This window comes from Saimiri boliviensis, chromosome 6 (genome assembly GCF_048565385.1).
Source record: "Saimiri boliviensis isolate mSaiBol1 chromosome 6, mSaiBol1.pri, whole genome shotgun sequence".
Lineage (NCBI taxonomy): Eukaryota > Metazoa > Chordata > Mammalia > Primates > Cebidae > Saimiri > Saimiri boliviensis.
Window position 1 is genome coordinate 123,027,439 of NC_133454.1, and position 18,438 is coordinate 123,045,876.

The 18,438-nt window shown below is 46.0% G+C and overlaps 2 protein-coding genes across 5 annotated transcripts in view; one reads left to right on the forward strand and one right to left on the reverse strand.

Annotated features, from left to right (window-relative positions):
* The window catches only part of ATL3 (atlastin GTPase 3), a 58,657-nt gene extending 56,899 nt beyond the window's left edge, over window positions 1-1,758 (reverse strand). The window contains exon 1 of the mRNA XM_039471022.2: window positions 1,489-1,758. Within this exon, the coding sequence (XP_039326956.1) occupies window positions 1,489-1,534 (46 nt within the window). The 5' untranslated portion in view covers window positions 1,535-1,758. The remainder of the gene's footprint in view (window positions 1-1,488) is intronic.
* A 9,786-nt stretch (window positions 1,759-11,544) lies between these two features.
* Window positions 11,545-18,438, forward strand: part of RTN3 (reticulon 3) — a 77,004-nt gene continuing 70,110 nt past the window's right edge. For 2 of the 4 annotated variants that reach the window (XM_074401621.1, XM_074401623.1), the window contains exon 1: window positions 11,657-11,891. In XM_074401621.1, coding sequence (XP_074257722.1) covers window positions 11,750-11,891 — 142 coding nt within the window. In that variant the 5' untranslated portion in view covers window positions 11,657-11,749. Of the gene's footprint in view, window positions 11,892-18,438 lie in introns of all 4 variants that reach the window. The other 2 variants (XM_074401622.1, XM_039470675.2) reach the window with 2 other exon arrangements.

An 18,438-nucleotide genomic window follows, 5' to 3' on the forward strand; every position in this document is an offset into this window, starting at 1 on the left:
GAGCGAAACTCTGTTTCAAAAAATAATAATAAAATAAAATAACGTGCTGGACCACTGCAATATTGAGATCCTTCTCAACCAAGTGTTTACAGATGTTAAAGCGGCAACAGGAATTTCTCCAGTACAACCTAATCTCGGTGGGAATTAAAAAAAAAAAAAGGCACTAATTTGAATTTCAGTACCTATGTTGCAACGCTGAATTTCTGACAGGGATTAGTAGTACTCCGTGGGTTATGCTTCTTAAATCTCCAAAAGTAAGCCAACATGTGAAATTGTACATTTTTGGTCCGTTATTCTAAGACTTCCACAAAACGTTCCATTGCCTCGTATTAGAATTTGAGAACTGAGACTCGTTTAAAAATTCTTTTATTTTTTTGTGAGACAGAGTTTCGCTCTTGTTACCCAGGCTGGAGTGCAATGGCACGATCTCGGCTCACCGCAACCTCCGCCTCCTGGGCTCAGGCAATTCTCCTGCCTCAGCCTCCTGAGTAGCTGGGATTACAGGCACGTGCCACCATGCCCAGCTAATTTTTTGTATTTTTAGTAGAGACGGGGTTTCACCATGTTGACCAAGATGGTCTCGATCTCTTGACCTTGTGATCCGCCCGCCTCGGCCTCCCAAAGTGCTGGGATTACAGGCTTGAGCCACCGCGCCCGGCTAAAAATTCTTTACTGTTCTTTCTGCCCTTCGATTTCGCAAGTGAAAAACGGTCATTTCAACAGCACACAGATTACACTAGAATAAAGCTAAGTGACAAACTAAATCAGATCCATGAATACACAGTGACTCCTTATTTGATTTTACTTAATACTTTTACTGGTTCGTGTCTTCAGGAAAGCAAAAAAACAACGCACCGTGCCAAAAGTACTTACTAAAAGAACTTGCTAAAATCCAATTTAGGCCAATTCTTTATAGCGTTAAGTGTGGGTTGAAAACCAACTTTCCTAATACTTGTGGTCAGTCCCTCAAGGTCGTTAGGATAAAAATAAAACTTCCAAGAAACTTCGCAGCCTTCCAGCACTTCCAGAAAAGCCGAACAAACCAGCATCCACCTCCCCGCTCCATCCGGGCCCCGATATCCCGGCCCGAGAGCGCCCCGACTGCCCGGGCACGGAGGGGCAGCGCCCCGGGGCGCCCGGCTCTGCCCAGGGCGGGGCTCGGCGGGGCCGCAGCTCCGAAGGCCGCCCAGGGGCGGCAGCAGCCCAGAGGAGGCGCCGGGGAGCCCCGGCAGCGTCCGGGCCCGAGCCCCGACGCAGGCCACCCCCGGCCCAAGGCTAAGGAAGGCGCCGTCCTCGCTGGACCAGCCGGGCCCGAAGAGGAGCCCCCGATCACAGATTCGGAGACCGAGGGACCCCGGCGAGGGACGCGAGGTCCCAGCCCCGGGACGAGGAAGGGCGGTGGCGCGGGCGGGGGATCTCCTCGGAGCTACAGCAGGGAGCGCGGCAGGGGTGGCCGCGGAGCGATCCGGGGAGAATCGGGCGCCTCACCTGCTCCTCTCGAGGCAGCTGCTGCCACTCGCTGAGGGGACAACATGGAGCCTCCGCCTTCAAAGCAGAAGCAGTAGGGGCGCAGAGGAGAGGGACGGGTGGGGGCGGGAACAAACCGGGCTCTGGAAGCGGGAAACAGGCGGAGCCTGGGCTCTAGAAGAAACTAGCGAGAAGGTGGGGCGCGAGGAGCCGCGACGAAGCGAGCACGGGGCGATAGGCGACGCCCAACGGCCAGCCCGAGGCGTGGCTAGCACTGGGCAAGGCGAAGCGAGGCGAGGCGGGAAAGCGCACGCGGCGGAATCCCGCCACCGCCCGCCGCGTGTGCGCGCCCGCCGGAGCACGGAGCGAACCACCGACTACCTGTTAGCGGGGCGCAGCGTGCTACGATCCGTTGGGAATTGTAGTCCCGCGCTCACTGGGTCCCGACCAGCGGTCCCCATACTGCGCACTCATCTGGGGCGGGATCGGCTCGGTTCTCCGACGACTGAACTACAACTCCCAGGAGGCCGTGCGGGAAGGGGCGGGCTGGCCCGGGTCCTCCCACGAGCCCTGGCCGACGCCTGGCATGCAGACCAGGCCACGGGCCGAGGCTTTCGCCTCGAGTCCCACGCTTGTGAGACGGCTTCGGTGTTTAAGTAGGCCTGGGAGCACACATGGGCAGCAGAAGGGAGGCCTTAAATCTTGAATGGCATGAACGTCACAGGGTCTTTAATGATTTTGACTTCATAAGGGCAGGTGGCCGTGACTTCATTACCACCTTTATTATCATTTCCTTATATTCTTATCCCTGGCCAGGGCTGATGTGCACCATCACCACTCTAATAGCTAATGTAAGAAATCCAGGCCACAGCACTTTGGGAGGCTGAGGCAGGAGGATTGCTTGGGCTCCAGTGTTGAAGACCAGCCTGGGCAACATGATGAAATCCCGTCTTTACAAATTACACAAAAATTATCTGGGCATGGTGGCACACGCGTGTAATCCCAGCTACTAGGGAGGCTAAGGGACGAGACTCAAGAATTGCTTAAACTCAGGAGGCCTAAGTTGCTGTGAGCCGAGATCGCCCTACTTCATCTCAGCCTGGGCTGCAGAACTAGACTGTTTCAAAAAAAAAAAAAGAAAGAAAGAAAGAAAAGAAAAGAAAAAGAAAAAAAAGGCCTGGCGCAGTGGCTCACGCCTGTAATCCCAGCACTTTGGGAGCCAAGGCAGCTGGACCACAAGGTCAGGAGATTGAGACCATCCTGGCCAACATGGCAAAACCCCCTCTTTGCTAAAATACAAAAAACTTGCCGGGCGCTGTGGCTCACGCCTGTAATCCTAGCACTTTGGGAGGCTGAGGTGGGTGGATCACCTGAGGTCAGGAGTTCAAGACCAGCCTGGCCATCATGGTGAAACCCCATCTTTAAAAATAAAATAAAATAAAATAAAATACGAAAAAACTAGCGGGGCGTAGCAGCGTGTGCCTGTAATCCCAGCTACTCAGGAGACTGAGGCAGGAGAATTACTTGAACCCGGGAGGTGCAGGTTGCAGTGAGCCGAGATCAAGCCACTGCACTCTAGCCTAAAGACACAGCAAGACTCCATCTCAAAAAATAAATAAATAAATAATAAAAGTCCAGTGAGACCTCTTCCACCGACTTTGTCCAGCCTAAGCCAGGACCATCTTTTGTAAACAGTTTACAGGGGCTTGTTTTGAAGCTGCTTTTCCAAGCACACTTTTCCTTAAACTGTGTGGGTAGATCAATACAAAAGAAGATGCTTTGAAAATGCTCGTATTCATACTTCACATGTGATTGGGAACATGTAATTTGCCACAATTGAAGAATATTGGTTTCTGAGTTTGGTGGAAGTGGAAGTGGTTGTCCCGAAGAAAAGTAGCTGGTGGCACTTACTGGAAGCTAAAGCATCTACCCCCAACCCCAGCCCCAAGCACCACCTCTTAACATCACCATTGCCTCATACATTCAACAAAGTCCATTTTCTTATTTCTGCCTCTGCCTTCATCATTCTAATCTACCTCCTTCCTGCTACCTCTAGACCCTCTCAAGCGCACTGAGCTACTTTCTATTTGCAGAGTGATTCGGCCAAAGGTGAATGGGTGAAGATGATTCTACCTAAAGAGGTCCTGTTTGATTTCCTTTCTCCTGCCACTTCTCATTCTCCCCAAACTCTCAACATTGTTGAATACCCTCTTCCATGCTTTAGAGGTACTATAAGTTAGATCTAGGCCAACTTCGGCCAGCAAGAGACTAGAAGTGAATTTCAGGGCAAGTGGTTACTGGAGTTTCACACTGGATGTGCAGAAGGCAGGACCTACAGGATATGACAAAAATCCAGGACATTATGTGACATGCTCAGAGAAAGGAGAGGCCAAAAGCCAATGACTTGTCACAATTGCAGCACATTATGTAAGAATTTTAAATTGCACACACATCCCAGCATTCTGTTTATTTTCCCTGCGTTACTTTTCTCCAACAGACTTCATACTACTTGGCCAGGCTCGGTTGCTCACACCTGTAATCAAAGCACTTTTGGAGGCCAAGGCAGGTGGATCACCTAAGGTTGGGAGTTCAAGACCAGCCTGGCTAACATGGTGAAACCTCATCTCTACTGAAAATGCAAAATTAGCTGGGTGTGGTGGTGTGCACCTGTAATCCCAGCTGCTCAGCAGGCTGAGGCAGGAGGATCACTTTAACCTGGGAGGCAGAGGTTGCAGTGAGCCAGAATGGCACCACTGCACTCCAGCCTGAGTGACAGAGTAAGACTCCATCTCAAAATAAAAGGCCAGGAGCAGTGGCTCATGCATGTAATACCAGCACTTTAGGAGGCCGAGGAGGGCGGATAACCTGAGGTCAGGAGTTCGAGACCAGCCTAGCCAACATGGTGAAACCCCGTCTCCACTAAAAATACAAAAAATTAGCCAGACATGGCAGTGGGTGCCTGTAATCTCAACAACTTGGGAGGCTGAGGCAGGAAAATCACTTGAACCCAGGAGGCAGCAGTTGCAGTGAGTGGAAATCACACCACTGCACTCCAGCCTGGGAGAAAGAGAGAGACTCAGACTCAAAAAAAAAAAAAAGAAAAAAAAAGACTTCATACCTTCATACTTATGTTTTACCTTTCATTGTGATTGTCTCGCCCCACTAGAATGTAAGTTCCAAACAGGAATTTTTGTCCGTTTTGTTCACTACATTCACTACTATATCCCCTGTACCTAAATACTGCGGGCAGATAATAGAGACTCAAATATCTATTAATATAATGGATGAAGAAGATATATGTTACATCTAACACTGCTCACTCACTTTCTGGTTCCCTTAATATTAAATACCTAACTTTTGCTATTGAACAAAATATCCTAGTTTATTTTAAGGGCTCCCCAGAGATTCACTGAAATCCAGCTTCTCAGGAAGTTAACAGCAAATACTGATCTATCTGTCTCAATATTACATCATCAAGGTCAATGTTAGCACGTTAGCCTTCCCCATACCTTTTAGAAGCTTTGGGCGTTTGGAAGAACACAGTACAAATTATAGGTGGACTTAAGGATTAGTCACAGTTTAGAAAGCAACCCCTGTAAATGAGAAACACGTTTTGTTGTTGTTCTTTCCTTCTCAAATATCCAGGATTATCAAAACAGTGGACACTGAAAATGCCAAATATTGACGATACTAATTACAGCCTGCCTTCAGCCATCTCACTCTGAATTGAGTCATGTGCTGTGATCAGATGTTGAGCTTTCCTTGAGGTTTTCCAGAAGTAGGTGACATGTAGACATTTTGAGTGGTTAAGATCACTGGCTTTGGGATCAGACTTACCTGGCTCTGAGTTTTGGCTCTGATGTTCACTAGCTATGCAACGTCAAGTGAGTTACTTAACCTGTCTGAACCCATTTCATCTTCTGCAAAATGATTTAAAGAGCCACAGAGTTGTTCCAGACTAAGTGAGCTGTGTTTGGGAATGGTAACTGCGTGGTTAGTGATCAAAATTAATAATCAGCATATCATTCTGGAAAAGCAAAACAAAGTCATAAACATTCAAGATACTCAAGTGGTTTATGAAACACAAAAACAGCAAAATTGTTTTCTGCAATGACCTCCACCATGACTCAGGTTCCAAAGCTTTCCAAAAATAGGATATTTGTTATGTGCCACATACCATGATAGGTCATGATGCTGCATTAAGACACATTCCTAACCTCCAGAGACTCACAGTCTTGTGGTGTAAACGGCTGAGGACATATCATTCACTGTGACTGTTCTGGGGCACAGTTCAGCCTTCTACCATCTATGTGCAGGCTCAGTATTTATGCAACTCGGAAGGGACAGGTTGGAATACCACATCCCTGGGCATCATTTACAGTTCCATACCTTATTTGGCTTGTGCGTTAAATGAGGCAATGATTTGGCATCTTCATTAAAAAAAAAAAAAAAAAAGGGCAGGGCGAGGTAGCTCATGCCTTTACTCCCAGCACAGGCATTACTGTCTTGAGGCTGGTGGATCACAAGGTCAGGAGATCAAGACCATCTGGGCCAACATACAAAAAAATTAGCTGGGCGTGGCAGCGCACGCCTGTAGTCCTAGCTACCTGGGAGGCTGAGGCAGGAGAATTGCTTGAACCCAGGAGGCAAAGATTGCAGTGAGCAAAGATCATGCCACTGCACTACAGCCTGGGTGACAGTTCGAGACTCCATCTCAAAAAAAAAAAAAAAAAAAAAAAAAAAAAAAAAAAAATAGCCAACTTCACTTGATATGGTGTTATAAAGTTGAATATTAGGTCCTCAACATGGTAACACAGTAAAAGCTTAAGACTTTATCAGCCACTTCATTATTGGTATTTCAGCCAACAGCACAACTGTCTAACCAGGAAGATTGTTTGAGCCCAGGAGTTCAAGACCAGTGTGGGAGCCAAGTGCGGTCACTCACACCTGTAATCCTAGCACTTTGGGAGGCAAAGGCAGGTGTATTGCCTCATATCAGGGGTTCGAGACCAGCCTGGCCAGTATGATGAAACCCCATCTGTGCTAAAATACAAAAAAATTAGCCAGGCATGGTGCCAGGCACCTGTAATCCCAGTTACTCGGGAGGCTGACGTAGAATTGTTGGAACCCAGGAGGCAGTGGTTGCAGTGAGCTGAGATTGAGCCATTGCATCCAGCCTGGCCAACAAGAGCAAAATTCCATCTCGGAAAAAAAAAAAAAAAAAACAGTCTGGGCAACATAGGGAGATCTCATCTCTACCAAAAATAACCAAATAAATTAGCTAGGTGTAGTGGGGTGCCTGTGGTCCCAGCTACTTGGGAGGCTGAGGTGGAAGGATTGCTTGAGCCCAGGAGTTAGAGGATGCAATGGGCCATAATTGTACCACTGCATTGCAGCCTAAGCAACAGAGCAAAACCCTACCTCAAAAAAAAAAAAAAAAAGAGCATTGGGCAGCTCAGTGGTTCATACCTGTAATCCCAGCACTTTGGGAGTCTGAGTCTGGTGGATCACTTGAGGTCACAAGTTCAAGACCAGCCTGGCCACCATAGTGAAAAACTTTCTCTACTAAAAATACAAAATTAACCAGGCATGGCAATACATGCCTGTAATCCCAGCGACTTCGGAGGCTGAGGTGGGAGGACGGCTTGAACCCATGAGGCAGAGGTTGCGGTGAGCCGAGATCATGCCACCACTGCACTTTAGCCTGGGTGACAGAGTGACTCCATCTCAAAACAAAAAAAAACAAAACAAAAGGCGGTGGGGATGAGGATACAGATTTGCTGTATTCACTTTTGCTTATGTTTGCCACAAGAAAATCCCAGTAGTAGCTACCTATATGTGTATAGAGGAGTGGAGGAAGTTAGTGATAAAACTTTATAGCATATATATTTCTGAATATTTGTGTGCATATATATGAATGATCTGTGACTATATATTAATTTTTTTTTTGAGATGGAGTTTCACTCTGTTGCCCAGGTTGGAGTGCAGTGGCCTCAACCTTCCAGGTTGAAGTGAGAGTCTCCTGCCTCAGCCTCCCAGGCAGCTGGGATTACAGGTGTGTGCCACCAAGCCCAGCTAATTTTTTTGTATTTTTAGTAATTTTTTCTAAAAGTCAAGAAAACATAGGGCAATGAGATGGCCTAGAAGCTAAACTGAGAAATTATCTGTATACACCGGGCACAGTGGCTCATGCCTTTAATCCCAGCACTTTGGGAGAAGGGCCAATCACCTGAGGTCAGGAGTTCGAGATCAGCCTGGCCAACATGGTGAAACTCCGTCTCCACTAAAAATACAAAAATTAGCTGGGTGTGGTGGCATGCACCTGTAATCCTAGCTACTGGGGAGGCTGATGCAGGAGAATTCCTTGAATCCAGGAGGCAGAAGTTGTGTGAGCTGAGATTGTGCCATTGCACTCCAGTATAGGTGACAAGAGCAATCTGTCTCAAAAAAAAGAGAAATTGTCTGTATAAAATAGCAGTCCAGGCCAGGTGCAGTAGCTCATGCTTGTAATCCCAGCACTTTGGGAGGCTGAGGCGGGCAGATCATGAAGTCAGGAGATCGAGACCATCCTGACCAACATGGTGAAACCCTATCTCTACTAAAATACAAAAAGTTAGCCAGGCATGGTGGCACGTGCCAGTAATCCCAGCTACTCAGGAGACTGAGGCAAGGGAATCACTTGAACCCTGGAGGCAGAAGTTGCAGTGAGCCAAGATCGAGCCACAGCACTCCAGCCTGGCGACAGAGCAAAACTCTATCTCAAAAAAATAAATAAAATAAATAAATAAATAAAAAGAGACTTAGGCCAGGTAGGGTGACTCACGCCTGTAATCTTAGCACTTTGGAAGGCCGAGGCAGGTGGATCATGAGGTCAGGAGTTCAAGACCAGTCTGGCCAAGATGGTGAAACCCCATCTCTACTAAAAATACAAAAATTAGCGGGGCATGGTGGTGGGCACCTGTAATCCCAGCTACTCCAGAGGCTGAGGCAGAGAATTGCTTGAATCCAGGAGGGGAAGGTTGCAGTGAGCCGAGATTGCACCATTGCACTCCAGCCTGCGCAACAGAGTGAGACTCTGTCTCAAAAATAGAAAAAAATGCCGAGCGCGGTGGCTCAAGCTTGTAATCCCAGCACTTTGGGAGGCCGAGGCGGGTGGATCACGAGGTCGAGAGATCGAGACCATCCTGGTCAACATGGTGAAACCCCGTCTCTACTAAAAATACAAAAAACTAGCTGAGCGTGGTGGTGCGTGCCTGTAATCCCAGCTACTCAGGAGGCTGAGGCAGGAGAATTGCCTGAACCCAGGAGGCGGAGGTTGCGGTGAGCCGAGATCGCGCCATTGCACTCCAGCCTGGGTAACAAGAGCGAAACTCCGTCTCAAAAAAAAAAAAATAGAAAAAAAAAAAAAAGACCTAGAAGAGTTCCTCAGGTGTTCAAGGAAACCTCTGAGAAATGACCATACTCCAGTGAGCACTTTATTTTATTTTTCAAGATGAGGTCTTGCTATATTGTCCAGGCTTATCTTGAACTTCTGGGCTCAAGTGATCCTCCCGTATTGGCCTCTCAAATTGCCGGGATTAGAGGAATAAGCCACCATGCCATCCAGTGAGCACTTTAAAAATCCCATCTTGGATGGGGTGTGGTGCCTCACCCCTGTAATCCCAGCACTTTGGGAGGCCAAGGCAGGCAGATCACGAGGTCAGGAGTTCGAGACCAGCCTGGCCAATATGGTGAAACCCCACATCTACTAAAAATACAAAAAATAGCCAGGCATGGTGGTGCATGCCTGTAGTCTCAGCTACTTGGGAGGCTGAGGCAGAAGAATCGCCTGAAGCCGGGAGGCAGAGGTTGCAGTGAGCTGAGATTGCACCACTCAACTCCAGCCTGGGCGACAGAGCAAGACTCTGTCTCAAAAAAACAAATCCCAGCACACAAAGAGCCAGCACACACACTGGCTCCAAGAAAAAAAAAAAGGAAGAAAAAGAAAAAAAAAAAACCACAGCCATAGAACAAATCATATATACAAGTAAGCAAATAGCTCAAGCAAGAATCAGTCTCAGGGAAGTAGCCTGATACAGCAAGCAAGAGAAAGCAGAAAGGAAATATATCTTTAGGAATTAGACTAAACATAAGGGCTTCTTAAAAAAAAAAAAAAAAAAAAACTCCAAAGGGTCTGAAAAGATGAGTAAGACCACATGCATGTCTTGCTTTTTAACTTCTCTGCTTCTAGTTGTTAGAAAAATTGACTTCCTTCTAGCTGGAGTCTCTAGATTGTAGCAAGTGCTGTCAGAGTTAGGTACCAGCATCATTTATTTCCTTATCCAGCACCTAATAATGTAGATTTGTTTTGTTTTGTTTCAAGGAGCGGAGAGTTTAATAGGCAAGAAAGAAGGACAGAAGAAGAAAACAGCTTCCCCAAAAACATAAATGTTTAAAAAATGTATGCATGTATCAGAATGGGTAGATAACTGGCTTATCAGATCTGCTATTATTTCCCTTTGCCATCTAAGAGACAGTTTGCTGCATTATCAGCAGACGCTGTAAGTGCCAGGGTAAGATATTAGCCATAAAGTTATTTTGGGAAATATTTTTCTATGCCTTTTTCAGAGCATTGCAAAGGCCAGGAGTCATCCTCCCACCCCCTGGGGCTTTACTTGACCTTAAAAACTCAAGGGCAGATGTAGTACACCGCTTGTTCTAGAAGATTTCCACTGATCAGATCGCCTTTCTCCTCTGTGGCAGCCTGGCTGACCACCTCCCCCTTCATGAGGTTGCATCTTTACTGGATCTGCTGATTGTGCAATTGCACTTTGGGTCATCGATTGCTGCTTTAGCAGTAAGAGTCGACAGCCTTGATTTTTATTATTTTCAGGATATGGTCCTCCTTTAAAAAACAACTATGCACCTTTCAAATATTTTGACCAGATGTGGGGAGAAGGCTTTGAATTTGACAAGCCAGCCCAGGAAAAGCAAAAAATGAACAAAAGCCAATATAGCCCAGAAATCTGGCTTTAAATACATGTTATACTAAGGATCCCTTTTGGTCTATGAATAAAATTCAGACATGTGTATTTTGTGCCTTATTCTGAATTTTTTTTTTTTTTTTTACTTTTTTTTACACCCAGTTCTGGGCATGGATTTTTTATTTTATTTTTATTTTTTTTTTTTTTAAGGCAGGAAGGTTCTTGCTGTGTTGCAGGCTGGACTCCAACTCCTGGGCTCAAGGGATCCTCCCTTCTCAGCCATAGCTGAGACTACGGGCCTCTGCCACTGACTACGTTCTTATTCTGAATTTTTAATATCTAATTTGATCATCCCCCATAATTACAGCCAAGATGTTCTTATCTCCTGGCTCTTTTTCATCAGCTCAGCTTTTTCTTTTTTTTTTTTCTTCTAAAATATGTCGTCTCTATCTGACAGTCTATTCGGAGGAAAAGAAAACCTCTTTAAGACACAAGGTGGACCCTTCTTTGGCAACAGTAACGAGATAAGAATACGAAGCAGGTTCTGCGACTGCATTGCAATGTGATTGGAATGAGTAATCGTTTTTCATTCTGTATAGCATCTTTCTCCACCTACCAAATGCGGGGCCGTGCCATCTCTTCCTCTCGGTGAGGAGATATTACGACACAGCCAGAGAGATTCGCAAAGCATCTTGCACAGTGGGCTACTCTACCTTCTGGTTTTCACTTTTTATTGGAGTCACAGGTGGGAATGCACCAAACAAAAGACATAGGCTCTGGAATGTATGGGAAAGGGAGTTTCCAGCTAATGGAAGCACCGAGAAATTTCTAGCGTTAAAATGCATAAGCTACCGACCCTAAAACATTCACATAAAGATGTAGGAGGCAATACTACCCCGCAGCTCCCCGATTCGGCCGCAGTCGTGGGCGGGGCTTGGGGCTTGGTCACGCCCCTTAAGTCTGGTCCCAAAGGACGCTCCTCACCCCGCCGCGCGCGAGGCGCCGCGTGCGAGGCGCCGCGTGAGACCAGCTTTGCCCCTCCTTCCCGGCAGGAGCGCGGAGAAACGGTTCTTGCGCCTGCGCCCTGCACCACTGCGCGCCTTGGCACCCACTCGGGGGCTTTTGTGCGCGTGCGCGCTCGCGCTCCCGCCCTCTCGCTGCGCTCGGCTGAGTCAGTCAGTCAGTCTGTCGGAGTCTGTCCCCGGAGCAGGCAGGGTGAAAGGACTTGGGCAAGCCAGTTGCCGGATTATTCTATTTCCCCTCCCTTTCTTCCGCCCCGTGTCTCTCTTCACCCTTCTCCCGCCCTTGCTCGCGTAGCCATGGCGGAGCCGTCGGCGGCCACTCAATCCCCTTCCATCTCCTCCTCGTCCTCCGGAGCCGAGCCGTCTGCGCCCGGCGGCGGCGGGAGCCCGGGAGGCTGCCCCGCCCTGGGAACGAAGAGCTGCAGCTCCTCCTGTGCGGGTGAGGCGCGCGGGGAGCCCCCGCCCTGGGAAGCAGAGCGAGCTGGGGGCCCTGGAGCTGGGGGAATTAGGAGGCGAGGCGGGAGGAGGGTGAATTACCATCGACTACCGACGGCTTCAGCCCCCGGGGAAGAGCGTTTGGAAAATGGGCAAAGGGGAAGGGGAACATAAGGTTGCGCAGGCGGTGAGGAAATAACGGGGTGTGAGGAAAACAGGTTGGGGGCGGGGAGATAGTCCAGTGGGCGTTAATGCCAAGACTGGGCAGGTGGGAAAAATACCAGCTCGTGGGATAAAATGGAGAATTGTTTGTTATATATGGTGAACCCGGGTGATTTAGTAGAGGATTAGCGAGATCGAGAGGATAGGGGCAGGTGGGTGGTGGGAGAAACGATTTGTTAACGATTTTTGAGGGGATGGTGGTGAAAGGGTTGCATTGCAGGTGTGCAGACAGGTGTTGACATAATCAAATATTCACGATAGTCCTCCGAAATATTTTTGGCTGCCCATGGGGAGGATGAGGAAGTTTAATGGAAACATTGTAGCTTTTTTTCCTTCCTTTTAATGTTTTCGGATAGACTCCATGAATGCCGGATTTTTCTGAGGCTCTGAGGTAGAAGGAGGCGTGATGAGAATAGCTCAGGGAAGATTTGGGAGGGAGCTGCTGATGGTCCAAGATGGATCCGTGGCTGTATCTGCAACAGCCTGCTCTTCCCTGCCGCTGCGTGGGGGTGGGGACACGCAATCAGTCGCTTATATTCTAGAAAATAGAGTCATGCTAAGCTATCAACATGTTTTGATTTCATGTTTTCTGTGGGCTACTGTTGATCGAGTATAACAAAGGGGGGTGTTTACTGCAGAAAGGGGGAGGGGGAGAACATTGAGACAAAGCATGGGCTGGTTGAGTCCTCTTCTCCGATCTCTGTGAAAGACTAAGAGGGAAGCTGCAGGCCTCCTTTAGTTTCCATTGTATATGCGTCTGCCTGCTGGTGGGAGCTGGCTGGCAAGCTCCCCTTATGCAGAAATCTGCAGTGCAGATGCCGTCTTAAGGAAAACACACACACACACACACACACACACACACACACACAAACATACACACGCACTCACTCCATTGGCAGGTGGTGGTTCTTAAAGGAACTGAGTCTTTGAAGGAAAAAATGCGTTTTGTCAAAGGAAGGTCCGTAAATTTGTGAGAGTAGAGATAATTTTGCTCTCTGTTTAGTTATGTTAAAGGATTTTGAGAATTTTTTTTAATGCTTCATTGTCTTCTTTGGCAGAATCTTGGGTTCTAAAGAAAAAATTTCTGATCTTAACCTTAGATGTGTTATTCTCTACATGTTTTTCTAACAGTGAATTTCCACCTGTCTGAGAGCTTTGGAGCCCTGTTGGATTTTTCAGTGTGGTTATGGCCATTTCAGTAGAAACAGGCAATTTCAGGAAGCTTCTGCAGATGAAAGAATGAGGCAGCAAATTTGGAACCCGTGTCCCCTTTAAACCACCAGCGTTTCTCCTCCCAATTTTTGTGTTCTGGGCTAAGGTCCAGATGCACAGCGGCTTCCTTATAACTTAGCAACTTGATCTTTTTGCTTTAATCACTTGTCATTACGTACTGTTTGGTAGGCCCTTTCGTGCATACCTTTTGGGTTTTCTTGATTTTTCATTTTTGATTCAGACCTAAGTTTTAGAAATCTGGCCCAATAAGCTCAAGATAAGACAGATGTTAAGTGAACAGTTATTGTAGTTAGCAGATACGAAAATTTAGTCCTAGGTTTCGTAGATATGCGTATGTGGTATGCCTTTGTGTCTGTGAACAAAATACTTGTATTTCATTGGCTATGATTGCACTATTTGAGATTCAACCTTTGTATTCCTTTAATGCACTTATGGAAGAATTGGCCTAGTAAGCCAATGAAATGAACATTTTGTTGACAGATACAGATGCATACCACAACCTAATTGGGACCTAAATTGGCAATACGAATTTAATGACATAACATAATTCTGTTTGGCTTATCTTTTTTTATGTCATCTACCCTCGTCACAGTTTTTACCTATTTATTGTGTATTTTTTGCACTCCTCTTTATGATAGTGGAGAAATTATGTGCCGAAATTATGTATTTTGCCGAAAGGAGTAGAATTTCTATTCTGAAATGCTGTTCCAAGTACATGAGCTTGCATTACATTTTCCTAATAATGTTAAATGCCTCAGTTTTCACTCATTTCTTTCTCTTTTTTTTTGAGACAGGGTCTTGCTCTATCACAGGCTGAAGTGCAGTGGCTCCCTGCAACCCTCTGCCTCCAGGGTTCAAACGATTCTCATGCTTCAGCCACCCGAGTAGCTGGGATTACAGGCATGCACCTGGCTAATTTTCATATCTTTGGTAGAGATGGGGTTTCACCATGTTGGCCAGGTAGGTCTCAAACTCCTAGCCTCATGTGGTCTGCCTGCCTCAGCCTCCCAAAGTGCTGGGATTAGAGGTGTGAGCCACCGTGACCAGCTTTACCCAGTATTTCTTAGTAAAATTTTTCACAGAATTTGTATTTCCTAGATGTGCTGTAGTTACCTGTCACCATTGGCAGTTAAAACAGTATTATATAATAGTGCCTGACATGTATTTGTTGAATAAATGATCAAATTTATGAGCTAGAAAACCACACTTGAAACATAAACTAAAGAGAGACTCTGTCTTGTTGTTTTTGAGAGAGTCTCTGTAGCCCAGGCTGGAGTGCAGCGGCGTCATCTTGGCTCACTGCAACCTCGGTCTCCCATGCTCTAGCGATTCTCCCACCTCAGCCTCTTGAGTAGGTGGGATTACAGATATGTACCGCCATGCCCAGCTAATTTTTGCACTTTTAGTAGATTGGGGTTTTAACATGTTGGCCAGGCTGGTCTTCAACTCCTGACCTCAACTGATGCACCCACCTCGGCCTCCCAAAGTATTGGGATTACAGGCATGAGCCACTGTCCCAGCCGAGAGACTGTATCTTAAATGCTTATCCATTGCAAATGTGCATTCATATTGTGTAAAAAGCACTAATATAGTTTTGGTGGATGCAAGATCCTCATTTGTCAGGTCACTACTTGAACATAAAAGTTTATCTTAAGATACTGCAATATGTATCTTAAGGTAATGCCTGTAGTCCCAGCACTTTGGGAGGCTGAGGTGGTCGATCACCTGAGGTTAGGAGTTCGAGACCAGCCTGAGCAACATGGGTAATCCCAGCTGATCAGGAGGCTGAGGCAGTAGAATTGCTTGAACCCAAGAGGCAAGAGGTAGCAGTGAGCCGAGATCTCGCCATTGCACTCCAGCCTGGGAGACAGAACAAAACTCTGTTTGGGAAAAAAAAAAAAAAGATGCTGCAATGTATAGTAATCATTTTATTGCAGAAGCCCTTCCTCCTTGCAGGATGTTTTCTCCGTGTCACAGAGGAACTATCTCAGGCTTTTGCACCATGAAAATAAGATGAAGTTTGTTATTTCAAAATTTAGCTTATTTAAAATATAGATGGTAAAAAATTACCTTGTTTAAAAAAAAAGTCTGCAAGTATTGCTGTCAACCTCCAACGTCATTTCACCAAGCTCTTCTTAGTTTTGGAGAGTGGTCTTGGTTTTAGTTAAAGAAAAATAAGTGATTGCTTGGTGTCCTGCAGAAAACAATTTTGTCTTGACTGACCTGTCCAGTAATGAATTGTAGAAGTATCAGTTCCTAGGCTGGGCACGGTGGCTCACGCCTGTATTCCCAGCACTTTGGGAGGCCGAGGCAGGTGGATCACAAGGTCAAGAGATTGAGACCATCCTGGTCAACATGATGAAACCCCGTCTCTACTAAAAATACAAAAATTAGCTGGTCATGCTGGTGCATGCCTGTAATCCCAGCTACTTGGGAGACTGAGGCAGGAGAATTGCCTGAACCCAGGAGGCAGAGGTTGCGGTGAGCCAAGATCGCGCCATTGCACTCCAGCCTGGGTAACAAGAGCGAAACTCCGTCTCAAAAAAAAAAAAAAAAAAAAAAGAAGTATTAGTTTCTACATACAGGTAGAGAATAAGTGATGGCATTCTGTGCCTTAGTGCCTTAGGTTCTAGCGCAGCCAGCAATGTAGTATGCTTGGAGATGGAGATTGGGGCCAGTATGGGTTCCTATATTTCTCTGCCTTTGAAGGACACTGAAGACTTCAGAGGCAGAAATTTGAAGTTGAGGTAAAAGAGACTGAAATATTTAATGTTCATTTCAAAGCAAGAGTTTCCTTTATTAGACCTCAAGTATAGTCACATGTCTATTCAATAGACACATGTCTATTTAAAAGTGCTTTAATAGTTTACTATTGACATGATGTTGAAATTCTGTAACTTGCTAGAGAATGCTCTCTTTATTGTTGTTATGAAACTTGGCTAAGTGCAGTGGGGGCATTGCTTGAGCGCATGAGTTTGAGACCAGCCTGGACGATACGGTGAAACCCTGTCTGTACACATGCACTCACACGTGCAAGCACAAAAATTAACCAGGCATGGTGATGTGTGTCTGTAGTCCCAGCCGCTTGGGAGGCTGAGTTGGGAGGATGGCTTGAATTGTGGGTGGAAGTTGCAGTGAGCTGAGATTGTGCCATTCCACTGTAGCCTGGGTGACAGAGCCAGATCTTGTCCTAAAAAAGGAAAACTAAAAAAGAAAATCATGATTCCAAAATGAAACTACATTTTATATGTTGGTTCACGGAAATTAGCTCAAAGCAAAACAGCTTGGCCAATTTTTTAATAAAGGTTTTGCTTTAAATATTTCTTTCCTCACTCCTCATGAAACTTCGTTTTGTGTACTTTTTTTTTTTTTTTTTTTTTTTATGAAAGAGAGTTTCACTCTTGTTGCCCAGGCTGGAGTGCAATGGCACGATCTCAGCTCACTGCAACCTCTGCCTCCCAGGTTCAAGCATTCTCCTGCCTCATCCTCCCAAGTAGCTGAGATTACAGGCATGTGACATCACACCTGGCTAATTTTGCATTTTTAGTAGAGACGGGGTTTCTCCATGTTGGTCAGACTGGTCTTGAACCTCCGACCTCAGGTGATCTGCCCACCTTGGCCTCCCAAAGTGCTGGGATTACAGGCATGAGTCACTGTGCCCAGCTTTTTAATAATTCCCCCCTTTTTTTTTTGAGGTGGTGTCTCGCTGTCTTAATATTATATGATCTTGTACAAGTCCTGAACTTCAGTTTCCTTAACTTTAAAATTGGGTTAATAGTATCTACCTTGGAGTTGATATGAAAATTAAACACATTCGGACGGGCACATTGGCTCATGCTTGTAATCCCAGCACTTTGGGAGGCCGAGGTGGGCATATCACAAGGTCAGGGGTTCAGCCTGGCCAACATTGGTGAAACCCCGTCTCTACTAAAGATACAAAAAATTGGCCAGGCTTCCTGGTGTGCATCTGTAATCCTAGCTACTCGGGAGGCTGAGGCAGGAGAATTGTTTGAACCCAGAAGGCGGAGGTTGTAGTGAGCCAAGATCGTGCTATTGCACTCCCACCTGGGTGACAGGGCGAGACTCCATCTCTAAAAAAAAAAAAAAAAAAAAAAAGAGAAAGAAAGAAAAGAAAATTAAACACAAAGGGCTTTACACAGTGTCTTGCCCATAATAAATAATTGTACCATTAATGTGAAGAAACTAAATAGAGATCAGCAATGTGATCTAGACACATTTGTTTTATACCCTTAAATCCTGACCTTTATTAAATAACAGTGCCTAATATTTGATAAATCCATTTGTATTTTTTGTCTGTTTTTTGTTTTTGTTTTCTGACACAGAGTTTTGTTCTTGTTGCCCAGGCTGGAGTACAATTGTGTGATCTTGTCTCACCACAGCCTCCACCTCCTGGGTTCAAACAATTCTCCTGCCTCAGCCTCCCGAGTAGCTGGGATTACAAGTATATGCCACCATGCCCAGTTAATTTTGTATTTTTTTAGTAGAGTTGGGGTTTCTCCATGTTGAGCAGGCTGGTCTCCAACTCCCAACCTCAGGTGATCTGCTCACCTCAGCCTCCCAGCATGCTAGGATTACAGACATGAGCCACCATGCCTGGCTGATAAATCCCTTTGTAGATTACAGCCTACTTGCACATATTAATAGATAACAACATAGCAGTTCAAGTAAAAATGAGAAATCTCAGTCTTCCTCACAATCAGAGACTATTGTTATGCCTTTTTTCCATTCCCACAAGTAAGTCAGTTGTTTTGGTTTGTGACCCTTCACATTAATGTCATAAAGCAGCCACCCCCTTCCACTAAGGTGGTCTGTTAAAGAGGTAGGGGGAGGAGCCAAGATGTTCTCCAGAAGGCTTGACATGAATCAGTATGCTTAAATACTTCCTGTAGCATTGTGAGTGTAATAAATGTTGTTATGATACATTAGGAAACTCCTTTGAACGCAGAAGCAAGCATAGAGGAGACAGCAAGAATGGTGTGTCTACAAATGCCTGCTGACTTAGATTGTTTTTATTCTCCACGAATAAGTTTTTATTTTTAATGCTTTTTTCGTTTATTGTCAAATTCACAAATAAT